The 16,461-nt window shown below is 37.2% G+C and overlaps 1 protein-coding gene across 1 annotated transcript; it reads right to left on the bottom strand.

Annotated features, from left to right (window-relative positions):
• Positions 1-1,806: 1,806 nt before the first annotated feature.
• On the bottom strand, positions 1,807-13,960 carry notum2 (notum pectinacetylesterase 2). The gene is made up of 13 exons (XM_028455085.1): positions 13,907-13,960; positions 12,626-12,683; positions 11,897-12,227; positions 10,218-10,270; positions 8,707-8,802; positions 8,534-8,594; positions 7,399-7,511; positions 7,145-7,247; positions 6,834-7,022; positions 4,440-4,540; positions 4,181-4,328; positions 4,035-4,082; positions 1,807-2,424 (listed from the first exon to the last, which is right to left on the bottom strand). Exons 3-13 carry the CDS (start codon positions 12,223-12,225, stop codon positions 2,121-2,123), a joined length of 1,545 nt encoding a protein of 514 aa, XP_028310886.1. The 5' UTR covers positions 12,226-12,227; positions 12,626-12,683; positions 13,907-13,960; the 3' UTR covers positions 1,807-2,120.
• Between the last annotated feature and the right edge of the window lie 2,501 nt (positions 13,961-16,461).

Below are 16,461 nucleotides of genomic sequence, written 5' to 3'. Positions count from 1 at the left end.
AAAGCGAAGATCCTGTTGAGATAGATATCTGTCACTTATTGCTTGAATATTGTCGGTTTCTTGCATATGTAGTATTCTGTGTATACGTAGATGTGCAAACTAGGGCACAATAATGTTGAAATTTGTAAATGAAAATGTAGTTATTATTATTATTATTATTATTATTATTATTATTGTAATTATTATTATTATTTTATTATTATTATTTTGTTATTATTATTATTATTATTATTATTATTATTATTATTATTATTATTATTATTATTATTTTAAAGTTATTGGGTAAAATCCCATCTATGCTTGTCTCTCATACACACGTTAGAATCTTTTTTAAAAATAAATGGTCGCCTCATTACAATAAATGAAAAAACTGTTGCAAAATCAAAGCAAATGATGTATAAATGGGTTTGATTCCAAAAATCAGCAGAAAAGTCGAAATGGGGTTTCTATCCTGACAAAATTTCCTTTGAAAAATGACGATCAAAGCAATACACCAACAGCCATTGGTGTGTTAATTTGTGTATCAACATGGTAATAAAGTTAACATGATGTGCTTTGGAGCAACAATAATGTATTATATACTGTTTGTATTTAACACTAAAGCAATGAAAAGACACAGCTTAGGGCCAGTTTATTTTTAGTAATATATTAAGTGGTTCAATAGATAGTCATTGTGTTGATTGTAGCATTCAAATTCATTTGTTTTCGAATGCTACTTTATTCACATTGGTTTTTGTAAACAAGTTAAAGCGAACAAAAGACAACAAACACCCCGTCAGGGCCATTTAATATCTTTATTCAACATGTGTACATAAATGACTGGGTACGTCTTAGAGATAAAACATATAGATTTAAATAATAAATAGCTTGTAGTTTTTGCAAAAAATAAGTGTCTGGTTTGTTTTTGCTTGCATGCATAGAAACACCAGCATCATATGTAAATATAATGTAACATGTGTATCAGAGTTGGGGTCAATTACATTTTTCAATTGCAATTCCGTTTTCAATTATCTACGTTTAATTACAATTCAATTATGATTATAATAACCAGCATTTTTTTCCAATTACAAATAAATTATTATTTTCCCCCTGAAATTCAATTACATTTACGCTCTCAATTACTAAAGTTCAATTACAATTTGATTAAAATTGTTCAACCTGAAATGTTAAAACAATTGATACGTGTGCTGTACAATTAAGTAGCCTATTTCTAAAGTTACGCATACTAAAATAAACAGCAACTTTTTGCAACATTTAGCAACAAACCACATGTAAAAAACATGTGTGAATTTTTTTGTTGCTTTTGACCAGATTTACAGGATTATTTGTGAAATTTCTTTTCTCATAAAAAATAATGTCAATGTTAAACATGAAATCTCAATCTAAATGGTAAATCTAAATCTAAATGGTAAATCTAAATCTAAATGTTAAATCTAAACATTAAATGTTAAATCTAAAGACACTTCATATTAGCTAAATATTTAGCTAATATGCCAATTCACCGGAAGTACCAACATAAAAACTTGTGAATTTGCATATTAGCTAAATATTTAGTTTCAATAGTTTAATAATATTTAGATCTAGATTTAACATTGATATTGTATTATTTAGATCTAGATTTAACATTCATATTTAATATTTATATTGTATTATTTAGATTTAACATTTGTATAGTATTATTTAGATTTAACATTTATATTTAACTCACATTCACATGCGTTTTTGTAAACATGGTTTGTTGCTAAATGTAGCAAAAAGTTGCTGTTTATTTTAGCATGCGCAACTTTTCAATCGGCGCCCCATAATTTCTACTCATTAAAAGTCAACGACCATGCAGTGCTGTGGAAGGTTTCTCTGCAGAGTTCAGGGTGGAGGTGTTGCTGTAGGTGGATGTTCATGCTGACCATCAAAGCTTTCATCCACAGCTTCCTTTGGTGTCCAGAAGAAGGCTCAAAAAGTCACAAACATGACATACAGGTGGAGCGCAGCGGAACCAGCAGCACAGTAACCAGGTTTCTCTGGTATTTCCATGGTTACGGCTACCACTCAAATGCATTTTTTATATCACCTACTGAGCACCTTTGTGTGCTCTCTTCTAAGTTCCCCTTCACTTCAACTCTTTAGGCTCCATTGCTGACCATGCCAGCCAGGGAATCTGCATCCCCCTGGGGGTCCAGGCCCAGCCTCTGGAGGTCAAGACCCATTGCCAGCAGCATCTGGAGTAGAGTAAGCTCCCGCTGGGTGGCCTGGTCCACCAGCGTGGGGCAGGTGGGGTTGCATTGGGGCCATTGGCAGTTGTCCACCAGGTTGAAAGGACAGCCTTTGGCAGGAGTTCTGTTGTTGCGCGTTGCCTCCAGGCTCCTGTCCCAGCATTGCAATGCTCGGGGTAGGGATGTGCCTTTAACTTGGAAACTCAGCCAATTACTGGAAGAAAAAGTCAGAAGAAAATTAGATTTTTTTATGAAAAAAAAAAAAAACCCAAACAAAGTTTAGATGTCCTAAGATTATTAGACCCTCAGATCAAGTATAACTAAACACTCGGCTGAAAACAGACGTACTTAGGTATTAAGTAGTGATGTTGATTGATCCTGGTTCAACTCTCGACATTTTAGTCAAAGTATTTCCTTGCACTGTTTGTTTATATGTATATACCTCTATTGTTGATCATTTATGTAGTCTTTTTTACTATTTCTATTTTCTTTTTCTATTTCCATTCATGTATAGTCTCTATTATTGTATTGTTTATTTTATCTCCTTCATTGCACGGTTTTTCAAGTGTCTTTTGTCTTTTTTGTCTTGCACTTTATCTGAGCTGTAATGACAGTAAATATCAATAAAGCTACTTTACTCTACTATTACAATTTAATTTTGCTACAGGCTGAGAATGAGATTCTGGCTGTGTTCGAAATGTCACACTCCGTAGTATGCACTACAAACTCAATGAGTATATACTGTCTACTATATACTGTACTATAAGTATGATTAGGATGATGAGTGTTCCCACTGACGTAAACTTCCAAGATTCCCAAGATGCATTTGGAACCTACAACAAAAACCTGAATCACACTGAGGCTAAATATCTCTGTTGAAAGTTCTGAAAACATTTAAAGTGAGAAAGTGACCAAATAGAATATCAACAATTGGTCGTTTGATCCATAAAACTCACGTATACACACTTCATTCCGACATTTCGGAGATTTTCGGAGTCCCGGCCATTGTGCTACTGACAAAACTTCTGGTTAACTTCAAAACAAGAGCCCTATTTACAATAGCATTAAAAGGAACTAATGGAAGACAAGAAGAGATGCTTTTATTTTGAAAAGGGGATGTTTGATTTTTAGCTTGAAGCCGGTCCCAGGATTATTTTACATTTTACTCGCAATGCATCATGAGGCGGTTGAGTATGACTAGTGTGCCCACCGTGCATACTTAAAAAATATCCCTATATGGATCTATATACATCTGGGTATTTCTTGCATACTCCATCTTTCCATACTATCTAATGTGAACGAATTCCATACTAATATTGACGTCAGACTTTGTATGAGTAGTACGTTAGTATGACATTTACAACACAGCCTCTGTGACATTTTCGGACCATCTTGCGTCACAAACAAGCACTGTTAGCCCTGCCCATTCTATAAAAACAAACACCTGTGGACTCTACAATCAGTGGTGAGTAGGTTGGATTGAGAGAATTGTGACTAGAGTATCTACTTAGAATAGCATAGATTGTTCTTTGGAGATTTTATTTAGTATAGACTGGGCGTGTCTTAACTGCTCCAGGAGCCCCGCCCATAATCAAGGCATTTTTTTGAATTTCCAGCCTAGTGGCAGGTCAGCAAAAACCTGGTAGTTTAGTTACACTTAAAGCTTAAAAAGTACTCTAGTACAGATGGTTTTTATTCTTCATTTTCATTTCATTCTTGAATGAGTGCTTTTGAGTGGTGCACAGATGATACGAGACAATGTGAAAGGGTGAAAAAGACCAAAATGATCTCATGACTAAACAATGCTGAAGACAAATATCTCACCTTTTAGTAATTGCTGTGTGGGAGAGGCAGGATGGAGCAAATACGGCCCTGAAATACACCGACAGAACAGTCTCAGGTGAGGAATACGTTTAGAGACGCATTTAGGTGAGTATAGCAGGATAATGTGTGAGCTCTCTGGAACCTACGTGACATCTCCCAGGGAGGTTTTAACCTGCGTTCCCAGGTTCTGCACATACTGCCACTGCTCCTCAGACAAACTCTGACCTCCCATGTAGATGTTTTCTACTCTCAGCTGCTCCTCATCATACAGCCACTGCACAACAAACAGCGGCGCTGCAGGGACAACAACGCTGAGATATAGTAGGGCAGTGATGTTCAGCTGGGCTGTGGTCAATCGTCCCATATCATACTGCAGATATAAAATGCTACCAAGTCAGAACTCACAGGTTAGTGTAGAGTACAGTTTGTGGCCAAAGAAGCACTGCCATTCCTCTCCTTTCTTATACAGCTGCCGACATCTGTCCGGCACAACACCATTCCACAACCTGAGGGAACGGCACAAAGGAGTGAATGAAACAGAAAACCACAAATCAGATGCGCAACATTTATGGTATTTAAATGTAACTCTGCCACAGCCACTTGGAAGAGATTTTAAAGATCCAGTATTATGCTATTTTTCACCCATCTCAATTTGTTCTAAGAACCCCAAAAACATAGTATTTGAGTTTTATTTTCCCAAACTCGCCTGTTTTCCAGAGTTTTAGCCCTCTGAAAAGTCAATTTAATGACGCTTCTAAAAACAGGCTGTTTTTGGGTCCCATGCATATGCATGAGTGGGCGTGTCTGTAGAAGCAAACTTCATGCCTCACTCTTGTAGAGGGTGATCACCATTTCAATTTTCTTTTACCATCCACACACTCTTGTTTATTGTTTTCAGCCAAAAAAACTACACATGGCTATTTAAGAGACTATTGTGATTGTGAGTCCAACAAACGCTGCTTCAGGAAGTGTGTTTATCACATCAGCAGCTTTTTTTGTTTTTTGTCCTACAGCTGAATTGCATTGGGTCACAAACACGTCAGATCATGTCAAAGGCGATACTAGACAATATAACGGTTACTAAAAATGGAACTTATTGTGTTGTGCTCACACTGCGCTTCAGATTATTTATATACTAGATTATCTATATACAGTATATAACGCAAATATATTATCTGTGGATAAAGGGACTAGTGGTTAAGGGAGCAGGCTTGTAACAGTAGATTCACTGGTTCTAATCTCCCTGGTTCATCACTGTGGGATGTTGATCAGTCCCTTATATTAACCCTAACCCCTCCCTGGGTGCTACACCGTGACTGTCCACTGCTCCTCTGGGAGGAGTTAAGTACAGAGAACACATTTTGTGTATGTAGCTTTACATATATGACAATAAAGTATGAGGTACAGTATATTCTACGTTAAACCGCAGTGTTTGTTTTACCTGTGTGGTAGTTTGAGAGGGAGGAGCTCACACTCTTATATGGTAGGAGGAGCCAGGATTGTCAGGAGGAGGAGTTTCCCCTTACGTCATAATATTGGGGCAAAAATCCAACTCTCCCATTTGGAGATGACTTTTTACAAAATGTTAAATAACAAGTGAGGGAGGAAACAATGTTTCAACTTTAGCCCTCTGAATGAGGCTAAACTAAAGGGATGGAATAAAACAAAATAAGACCAAATTAAATGAAATGTAATTAGAGAACTCTCTTCTGGTCGGTTCTGGTCAGACTGTCCTAAACAGGCCAGATACCATCATACAGTGTTAGCACACACCAAGGTCTCTGCTCTGTTATGACTACTACTATCAGCAACATACATAACACTGAGGCCCTGTTTACATGAGAACATTTTCCATTGAAAACGGAAACATTTGTTGTTTTGGTGGCCCATTTACACAGCAACGACGTTTTGGTGCTTGAAAATGGAACTTTCAAAAAACGGGCTCCTGAGTGGAAGTTTATAAAAAACGCTTCTTTCTCTGTCTCTGTGTAAACAGGGAACAGACACTTCCTGTGTCAGGTGCATGCAGGGCTACAGTGCCCATGTAGGTGAGTTTCTTTAATCCATCCATCCATCCATCTTCGAACCCGCTAATTCCCGTTTATCAGGGTCGCGGGGGTCTGCCGGTGCCAATTTCCGGCTCTCATTGGGCACTGGGCGGGGGTACACCATGGACAGGGCGCCAATCCATCGCAGAGTTTCTTTAATAACTCAGGATTAAAAAAATAGAAATGAATCCTACCCTCAGTTTGGGTAAATAGATCTAAGTAGGAGTGCAGCACTGTGATTGTGGTCAGAATCTGGTGCAGGCATGAATTACGTCTCCTCTGATTCAAGTGATGGTGACGTAAATCGACACTAGTTAAAGAAGTTCAGTTAAATTCCAAAGAGTGAATCTCTACTCTTACTTGTGTTCGGCAGAAGTGTCTCTCTGCATGCGCTTATTTTGGTTCCTTGCAAAACCACACCGCCATCTACTGGCCTGGCATGTTTACTACATCGTTTTTGGTTTTATTTTAAGGCTTCCAGCGGTCTCATGTAAACAAAGATAGTTTTTAAACGTTGCTGTGTGAATGTGGAACTTTTTAGAACCAAAATCAGAAACAGAAGCAAAACATTATAGTATAAAAAGGGCCTGAGAGCACTGAACAGCAGCAGATTCACTGAAGCTTGTTTACCTCCTGATCCAGACCAGTCTGTTCTCCACAACCCTTTGACAAATAAACCCCGTGTCTGCATCTGACCAGCAACCCTAAAGGTTGACTCCGTGCCATTCATCCAAACCGCCACAACACTTACCTGAGCCCTATTTTAATGGCATCTTCAGGTGAGCAGGATACAGTCTCGGGACAGTTTGGGGATCTTTGCTGTTTGCTCTCCATAAACCAAGCAGAGTCCACCAGGCCTCGAACCTGAGTCTCTGCTCCAAGCTGGTCCAGTTGAGCGGCCACTCTGTCGATATTCAGCAGAACTCCCAAACCACCAGCACTGCAGCAGTTTGAGAACATCAGCAAAAAGGAAATGGTCGACGTTTAGCAGCTCATGGATAGGGTTTGCAACTGATCACATTTGAAAGTAAGACGTTATGAGATGCTATAAAACAAACTCACCTGGTACCAGACAGCATGACAACCTTTGCCTGCTTGATTCCTTTGGGGATGAGATCTTTAATGACCTCACGAATGATCAGGGACCCCATGAAGGTGTACACGGCTAAAAACACACAAGAATGGACCAAGTGTAATTGCTACATTCAATAGGAATTTTAGTCTTGATTCATTACCCTCTCAACGACATGGGGACATGATACTTAAAGGAGATTAGCTACTTGAAATGAATCAAAAGTGTAATTAATTCAGCTTACTGGTATTAGATGTTTTATCTTGGTCTTTTTCCCGGCCTGGTCGTGTCCTTGGAGGGGGGGTTGGAGCAGGTCCGGTGCCGCTCCACACGTCACTGGAACAGTAGGGGATGAATCTGCAGGAAACAATCAAATATGTTCTGCTGAGCATTGGGAATTTATGCAGAAAGTGACCTTATTCCGGAGGGCCAATAGGAATTTTCAAAACAGCAATAAAAAAAACATTCAATCATCAATCTTAATTACAAATTATTAGCAGCATGTTTACAGTGAAGACCACATGAGGTCACTTGAATTATCTCTTGTGACAAAATGAGCTCATTTTATTTGCTTGTGTATCTACCATTATCAATTAATCAAGGTTTATTTATCTATTATATTTTATACATATGAACACTTTGTGTTCCCAATAGGTCACAGAACTCCTAAAATCCCCTCATCCCGCCACTACCGAATTTTTTAATGTTTTTTTTTCTTTTTAATGCAATTTTTCTTTAATTCAGTTATAATCACTAACACATTTAGACAAAATGGTAAAACACATATATTTTACAGACATCTTTACCTCATCAATAAACATGCAACGTCCTGGATCCTGGATTTTGTCAATTGGGCAATAGATGTTACATTATTGAAATTAAAATAACATAACTTAATATAAAACACGTATAATAAAAAAACAAATCGCATATATGTCAGCCTGTCAGAAATGTCAAGTTGCTATGCCCAGAAAGAACTCATAAGAACACAAAGTGATCAGCAGACGCCTCTGCGGAAAACTGGCAGTTGGCAGTTGCAACATGTCAGGAGATTATAGTACATTTCCTGAATAAATGAAACCTTAACATATTATTCAAAAAGAAGACTAAAATAACTTGCTGGAATTTCAAATTGCCTGTTTAAATGAAAGATTCTGCAACTTCAAATGTACAATTTCAAGTATATAATGTCTGTAATTTACAAATATGTGCTGGATTATTGCACAGGTTTACAAAATGTTAATCCCATTCTCCCAGAATGAAATAATCAGATTTAGTTTGTGTTTGGTGTTTTTCCAGGTTGATGCCTCGTAGTTGTGGTCTAATCTCGTGATATGTATTTGTACTGATACACACTGTACACACAAAGGTTTACTTACGCTATGTTTGTGTTATGCCAGTGTGGGTTTTCCTCCGCCTGAGAAGACAATATTCCAGTTCCTGCCAAACATCCAAACTCCCATCAGACTTCAGTAAGTTACATGTTCTCTCACATAACAGAAACACGTATGATGCACGTTCTCCCACATGGCTATGGCTATAGCTGACCTACCTTTTTTAGTTTGAGGCCACCCCGATGAGCTCATTAGTCGGGGGATATTTCGGTACCTGGAATCGCAGGTCTCTTTGCTGTAGCAGCACCAGCCACCTAAAAATGTGAGAGACTAATATTAGAAAACACATCAGAGGGCGAGAGACTAGAAACATCCTAGTTAGCACATCATAGCGGCCTGTGAGGAATGGAGCGGCAAATAAGCACCTGTAGTGCAGTCGGCCAACATGAATACGACTCCTATGCAACATGCATTGGTAATCAGAGGTGTTACAGTACTAATATATGCTACTCAAGTAGAAGTACTGTTACTTGATTGAAATTTTACTCAACAACAAGTAAGTCATACATAAAATACTAAAGTAAAAGTAAAAAGTAGCTCAATTAAATTGTAGTCAAAGTAAAAGTTACTAATTACTTTCACCCAACACGTTTATTTTTGGTAATAAATCTTGGTACGCTTCCCTTACATACAGTAAACATCACATGTATATACTTAAAAAAGGAAGAGACCAAATCTACCACAATTTGAACTTAAATTATTTTTCACAAAAGCATCTGTGTAAAAATAAAAAGTTTTATTAAGTTTAAAAAAGAAAATGTCACAATGTATTTTAGAGTTATGTGACGCAGTTTTTTTGTGTTTTTTTGGTAAATGTTGTATATAAAAGAAATTACTTTGAATTACTATGTTGGGCGTATAAGCATTTTTGCTTGTACCTGTTTCAGTCTTGTTTTATATTTTTAAAATTGTGATTTATGTTTGAAGTTTTTTGTTTTTTTTGTTAGATTGAAACAAACTAATAAAATGAAACAAAAAATCAAAATGTCCAAATTCTTTAAAAAAAAAATAAAATAAAAAATAACACCAATGAGTTTAATTCAAAATTAAAAAAAAAATTCTCAGGTTCTAAGTATATTTACATTTATGAAATGACAAGCATTCAATGCTGTTTTGGCGCTGTACATTATGTTTAATCTGAAAGGTCGGCTATGATGTGATGCATTTAATTGTTGTCTGGTTATTTCATTTTTTTGTAGTTTCACAATGTTCGTCGATCATTTTATAACAAAAAAATAATAACAATGATAATTTACTCAGTAATGGTTGGGTGTATAAATATAACAAATGACTTTATTCCTTCCAAAACATACTTAGGAACAAGTAAAATTACTGATTTAGAAATATACTCAAAAAAGAAGAAGTACCAATAAAAGAAACTCAATTACAGTAACGTGAGTACTTGTAATCTGTTACTTTCACCTCAGTTGGTAATTATGATAATTTTATCATTTTAATTTAACACAAATTGGCATAGTGTGCATAAATGTACCTTTAAAGTCCAGCTTAAGTGCAAAAGAAATGATTTGAAGACAGGCTGCAGCCAAAGAAGGACAAACAAGAGATGACGTCCCCATCAAAATACCAATGACGGGGTCGGGGGGCGTCACGCCAAAACATTCTGACCTTTGGGGACCAAATTATCTGGTTGACTTTAAAAAAAACTCACCTTCCAAAAATAAGAGCCATCGGCGGCTTCCTCTGAACTCTTTTAGGTAAAACCTGTCAAACCACAAATAAACAGAAGTGAGTGAATGGGGAGAATAATGAAGCCAGGGTTGGGGTCAATTATAATTGTAATAGTTCATGTAATTGATAATTAATTACAATTATGGCGTTATTATAATTGTAGTTTTAAAAAATTGGTTGCTCTCACAATTGTATTCAGATAACTGACTTTGTAATTGTAATTGCCATGAAAATTCTATAAAAACTGGGGACCCATGGTACAGTTCTATGTACAGTTCCACACATGTGTCGTTAACAATTATTAAAATACGTTTCATATCAAGCTTTCCCACATTTTACCATTTAAAACAATATTAAAACCTATATTTTCATTGATTAGGAAGCCTAACAAGATAACCAATAGATAGGAAATAAATTAAATGACAAATATTTGTTTTTAGTGTATTTTACAGCTGATTTAGGACCCGTTATCATAAGAGATGCTAACAGAAAGCTAACACAAGAGAAAGGCTAACTTTTATTAGGTTATTCATTTCAGGCTCAGTGATTGCGATTCACTGCAATTGAACGTTAGTAATTGAGAACGTAATTGTAATTGACTTTCTGAGGATGGAAACTTTTTCTAATTGAAAAAAATGCTGGTAACTGTAATCGCAATTGAATTGTAATTGAAAACGACAGGTATAAAAACGATTTTGAAACCATTTTTGATGGAATTAATGGATTCAGTAAGACATAGCATCGCCTTAAAGTTGAGCAGTGCTAGCTTGTTTATGTCGCCATTTTTTTTCCAAGTTTGACGGAATATTTTACTGTATTTGCTATGATGGTTGTGTCTTATAATAGTTTATATGGTTAAAAACTGAACATTCTAAGCTTTTAAAGGGTATATGTTACTTATGATATGCTGCTGTATTTGAGAAGCATTTAATCCCTTAAATGCGTGAATGAGTGTAGACATGACGGTGGACGTTAAGGGTTGACACTGCAGGATGCATCCTCACTAATAATGACCAATTTTGACAATTACGATATCAAAACATGTCAAAAAATCTGCACCGGGGTGCTTGTACTTTTGTGATTTTGAACTTGAATACATTTTCTAAATATTGTTTTTTCTTTCAAAAATGTCCCTGTTCATTTCGATTGGGAATTTCAACATTTTTAGATTTAACGGCTTGAATTTTGAAATTCAGCTCTTCAGCCATTCTTCAACTTTAAAAATATGCAGCTGTCTGATGGCTAATGCTAGGCTAATGCTAATGCTAGCAAATGCTAATGTTAATTTTAGTTAATGCTAGGCTAATGCTAATGTTCATGTTAGGTTAATGTTGATGCTAGGCTAATGCTAATGCTAGCAAATGCTAATGTTAATTTTAGTTAATGCTAGGCTAATGCTAATGTTTATGTTAGGTTAATGTTGATGCTAGGCTAATGCTAATGCATTGTTGAATGACGAGGGCCAGCACCTACATCCTCACTTGCAATTTCTTCAGGAAATGAAAATATTCTAGTTGTATATGTTACACACTTTGTGGTTGGTGTGAATCTCCAGACGGTCTATATATTTAATTCTGTTTTTTCTTTTGTTCCCCCGGCAAGAATCTCACACTCCACCTGCACCAAACGACAACCAGCATCAGCCATTGAAGGTCTCACCCAGCTGCTGTGCCGTCGTTACATGTAACCTGGCTGTTCTTGAGGAAATGCAGCCTCATGTCGTCTGTTGTCTGTTGTGTGGTAGCTTCCTGTCCGGATGCAGCAGCGCCTCCAGAACCCCCAGCACCTCCAGAACTCCCAGCAGCTCCAGTGGCTCGGCTGTTTCCAGCAGAACCACTAGCCGTAGATGGAGACTGGCCTCCGATGCCTCCCTGGTTACCTCCTCCTGACTTCTTGGAAGATTTACCACCTGTTTTAGCATTACGGTTGTTCTGACACCAGATCCCACCCAGGAGAAGCAACAGAACCACTTGGCCCAAAATCTTCATATCTGAAGAAACAAGCAGAAGTTCACATTTCCGAGTGTTCCCAAAAGTGTATTTACGGTCCCACAGGGTTGGGGTCAATTAAATGGGGTCAATCCAGCATGTTTTGGATGTTTCCCTTTTCCAACACACCTGATTCAAATGATTAACTCATCATCAAGCTCTGCAGAAGCCTGATAACAATCCTGGTCGTTTCAATCAGGTGTGTTGGAAGAGGGAAACATCTAAAACATGCTGGATAGTGGCTCTTGAGGACCAGGGTTGGGCGCCCCTGTGTTTGGGTAACGAACAACACTTAATGACAGCCTTGATGACACATTCATGCTAATGACAGGTGTCATGTCATAATAATGGCAGCGTAATATCAGCCTTATGTATAAAACCAAGTAAATTGTGAGTTTACCTCTTGAACAAGGATCTACTTTGAAGACAGCAGCGTGGGTTGAGGAGACCTGGGGCGTCTGAGGAGAGATTGAAATCAAAGCTCAGTGACCAGCTGTGCCTGCAGGAGGATGTCGGTTAGACCAGTTTCCAATGAAGTCTTTTATTGAGCCACAATATCAATCAGATTCCTTCCCATTGTCCTCGTCTCCTGCTGCTCCTACTGCCAGACCCTGAGATCAACTGATCAACTGTTGACGACACGCTGCCAGGAGAGCAACTGAAAGGCCAGTGGGATGAGAAAGGATGACACGCGCATCTCCTCAACATATTTTAGGCCTTCGTACACACACCCACTGCCAATCACTTTCCCAGCTGACCACTTCTCCATAGTCTCATTCTATATCCTCCTCTTCCTCCTCCTCCTCCCAGCCGCTGTCCACCTTCCATTGCCCCTCTTTTTTCCTTTATCCAACGTCTACATGGTCAGCATAGCAGCATCGTGTGGTATGTGACCCCCCGGGGTCAATGGATCACGCACCCAAAACACCTTCTGACACGGGAATAAGTGCTACCGTAACTTCCCGCATGCTCAACAATTTCGCGGACACTTTCAAAGCACAGGTGGTCGACACTCCTAATGGTTGTGACGGCATGTGCGTTACGCACCTTCTGGGAATATTTAAACCAGCTTCAAAACTGCAAAAGTAGAAATGATTTTCCAATGGCATTATTCTGTGGATTGGCAAAATAACATCGATAGATAGATAGATAGATAGATAGATAGATAGATAGATAGATAGATAGATAGATAGATGCACATTCTCTGTAATTGTCATTCCATAATTTCTCATACATTGTTCTTTTTGTTTTCTTTTCTTTTTTGTATTATTCTTTTTATAATGTATTGAAATGATTTTATTTTTCTGTTTTTATTGTAAAGTGTCCTTGGGTGGCCTGAAAGGTGCTTTCAAATAAAATGAATAATTATTATTAGATAGATAGATAGATAGATAGATAGATAGATAGATAGATAGATAGATAGATAGATAGATAGATAGATAGATAGATAGATAGATAGATAGAACTCAGGCTTTCTATCTCTGGTTATAATACTGAAAAATAGAGTTATTTTGAGTAGAAGCAGATCAATATAGGAATCATATTCATATACTTAAAAAAGGTTATTGAAACAACATGAAAAAATCATCAAAAATACATTAAAGATCATAATTCCCTTTTATATGAATCAAATCCAACACTCTCTATACTATTCCTTGCAGAGATAGTGAAATCAATTTACCCACAACTGTGTTGTTGCCGTTTAGGTCAGGCTCTTCAAAGTCCTGGATGGCAGGTTAAGTCAGTTTGCCTTTGGTGATAAAAGCGACAGAGTATTTGTAACTGATCTGTGAATGTCCCCCCCCCCCGGGATGGCTTCAGGATGACGTAGCACCGATCAGTGAAGGATCACAAGCCCCTCGGCTCTGAAATTCTCATCAATTGAAATGCACACCATCCCAAAGTGTCAATCACAGCAAATAATGATCACCCCCTCAGCCCTCGGGGGCTGCAGGAACGTGCAAGAGTACTGATACTTCATACTCAAGTAGAAGTACTGTTACTTGATTGAAATTGTACTCAAGCACAAGTATGTCAGCAGTGTATTTACCACAATGAGAAAATAACAATAATAAAAAATAAAATAAAATAAAACAAAGCAAAGAGGTAACAAAATCCTGCACTTGAAGCCTGTACGTGTTCGAAAAGGAGTAGGAAGAAGACAAACTACCCCTTTTAATAACAATAATATTATAATAATCTCTTGTATGAATATAAAAAGGAAAAGACAAAAATTGGAACTTCATTTATTTTCCACAAAGGCATCTGTATAGAATCAAAGTTTTGTCAAAATTTACTATTATTTCTTACATAAAATAAAACCAATAAATTCAATTTAGAACTAGAATATTTTCATTTCCTGAAGAAAATGCAAGTGAGGATGTAGGTGCTTGCCTGCCTCGCACTGCAATAGCTTAGCATTAGCTAGCATTAGCATTAGCTAGCATTAGCATTAGCTAGCATTAGCATTATCTAGCATTAGCATTAGCTAGCATTAGCCTAGCATTAACCTAGCATTAGCATTAGCATTAGCTCAGCATTCACATAACCTAGCTTTAGCATTAGCCTAGCCTAGCATTAGCTTTAGCACTAACCTAGCATTAGCTCAGCATTAGCCATGAGGTTGAAAAAGGTTAAAATGGATGAAGGTAGTAGCTTGTTAAAGGTTGAATGGTTAAAATCAGTTGAAGAATGGCTGAGAATGAAGAGCTTGAAAGTTGAAAAAGCTGAATTTTTTTTCAATAGAAATGAATAGAAAAGAAAAAATCTGTTTAAAAGTCACTAAACACAAAAGCAATAGCATGCATTTTGGGAACTTTCTGAATTTGAGGATTGCTTATTTGTCAAAATCGGACAAACTGTAGGAGGAGTTAACGCAGATGGAAGAAAACATGAATAACAATAGTGAGGATGCAGGAGGCAAAATAAATCTCAGGCTCCAAGTATAGCTACATTTATGAACTCTAAAACTGTAAAATAATCTCCATTCAACGCTGTTTTTGGTGCAGTGCATTACGTTTAATCTGATTAGTCGGCTATAATGTGATGCATTTGATTGTTGTCTGGTCATTTAATTTTTTGTAGTTTCACAATGTATGTTAGTCATTTAAAAAAACAATAATAATAATAATAATAATAATAATAATAATAATAATTTACTCAGCAACAGTTGGGTAGAAATAAAACCAATTTTTTTTTACTTATTTTAAATTGTACTTAACTACAAGTAAAATGACTGATTTAGAAATATACTCAAAAAAGTACAAGTACCCATAAAAGCAACTCAATTACAGTAACGTGAGTACTTGTAATCCATTACTTTCACCTCTGCGAGGCTTACAGAGGTGCGTCTGTACCAGTTATCATGTGCACAAAGGAACCCAAACTACAATCATTCATTGTTTTCATTCCAAATACTATAAAGACATCGTTGTCTTTCTCTTTTGGCAAAAAAAAAAAAACCTCAAGTTTGTCTCTCTCTCAGACATCTCATCTTTTTAACACCGTGGCCAGAATGAAACCCACGCTACTCAAAAGTATCGTTAGCACCTACGCACAATAAAAACATAGCCGGGGGAGGACTCCTTCATTCCTTTGGTTGTCCTGAAGCATGCACGCCACCATCTGTCTTAACAGAAATCAATGCAAACAATGAGTTTAGCAGATACTTCAAATAGCTGAAAAACAAAGATGGCTATTGTAAATCCATCAGAATTTGGTTAGGTTGTCAGGAACAGAGGGACGCTGTTGCTGCTTTTCAGATCCGACAGTATTCTCAGAGAAGGCTGCAGATCAGTAGATTTGTTTTTCAGCCCTGTGGTGTTTGTCAAACTCCTGCTCACACCCGTTAGGGCCACAACTATGACTGTTTATTACATTGGCCACGTTTACACAAGAGCTTTAATTCCCCTTTAATTCAGAATAAAATATAAATCCTCTTTAAACTGACCTTGTAAAAACTTAAAGCAGAACTAAGTAACTTGTGCTTAGCGCTCTCACTATAGGTTTTTTTGGTTATGTTACTGTCGTAAGTTTACACTCTGAACCCCCCGCCGCCTGCTCCACCCCATAGCTACTTTGCTCTCCCAAGACTGTTGCAACCCATCAATAAAAAATCCCAATACAACAGTTACACTAAGGGTGCTTTCACACATACAGTATACAGTAGTCCATGTAACCATATGAACAGTATGAGGAAGACTAGCATTAGTTTGTATTGGGCTGCCGTAAAGAAAT

This window comes from Gouania willdenowi, chromosome 1 (genome assembly GCF_900634775.1).
Source record: "Gouania willdenowi chromosome 1, fGouWil2.1, whole genome shotgun sequence".
NCBI classification, from domain to species: domain Eukaryota; kingdom Metazoa; phylum Chordata; class Actinopteri; order Blenniiformes; family Gobiesocidae; genus Gouania; species Gouania willdenowi.
The sequence above is the reverse complement of the archived record's forward strand: the minus strand, read 5'-3'. Positions and strand labels throughout refer to the sequence as shown.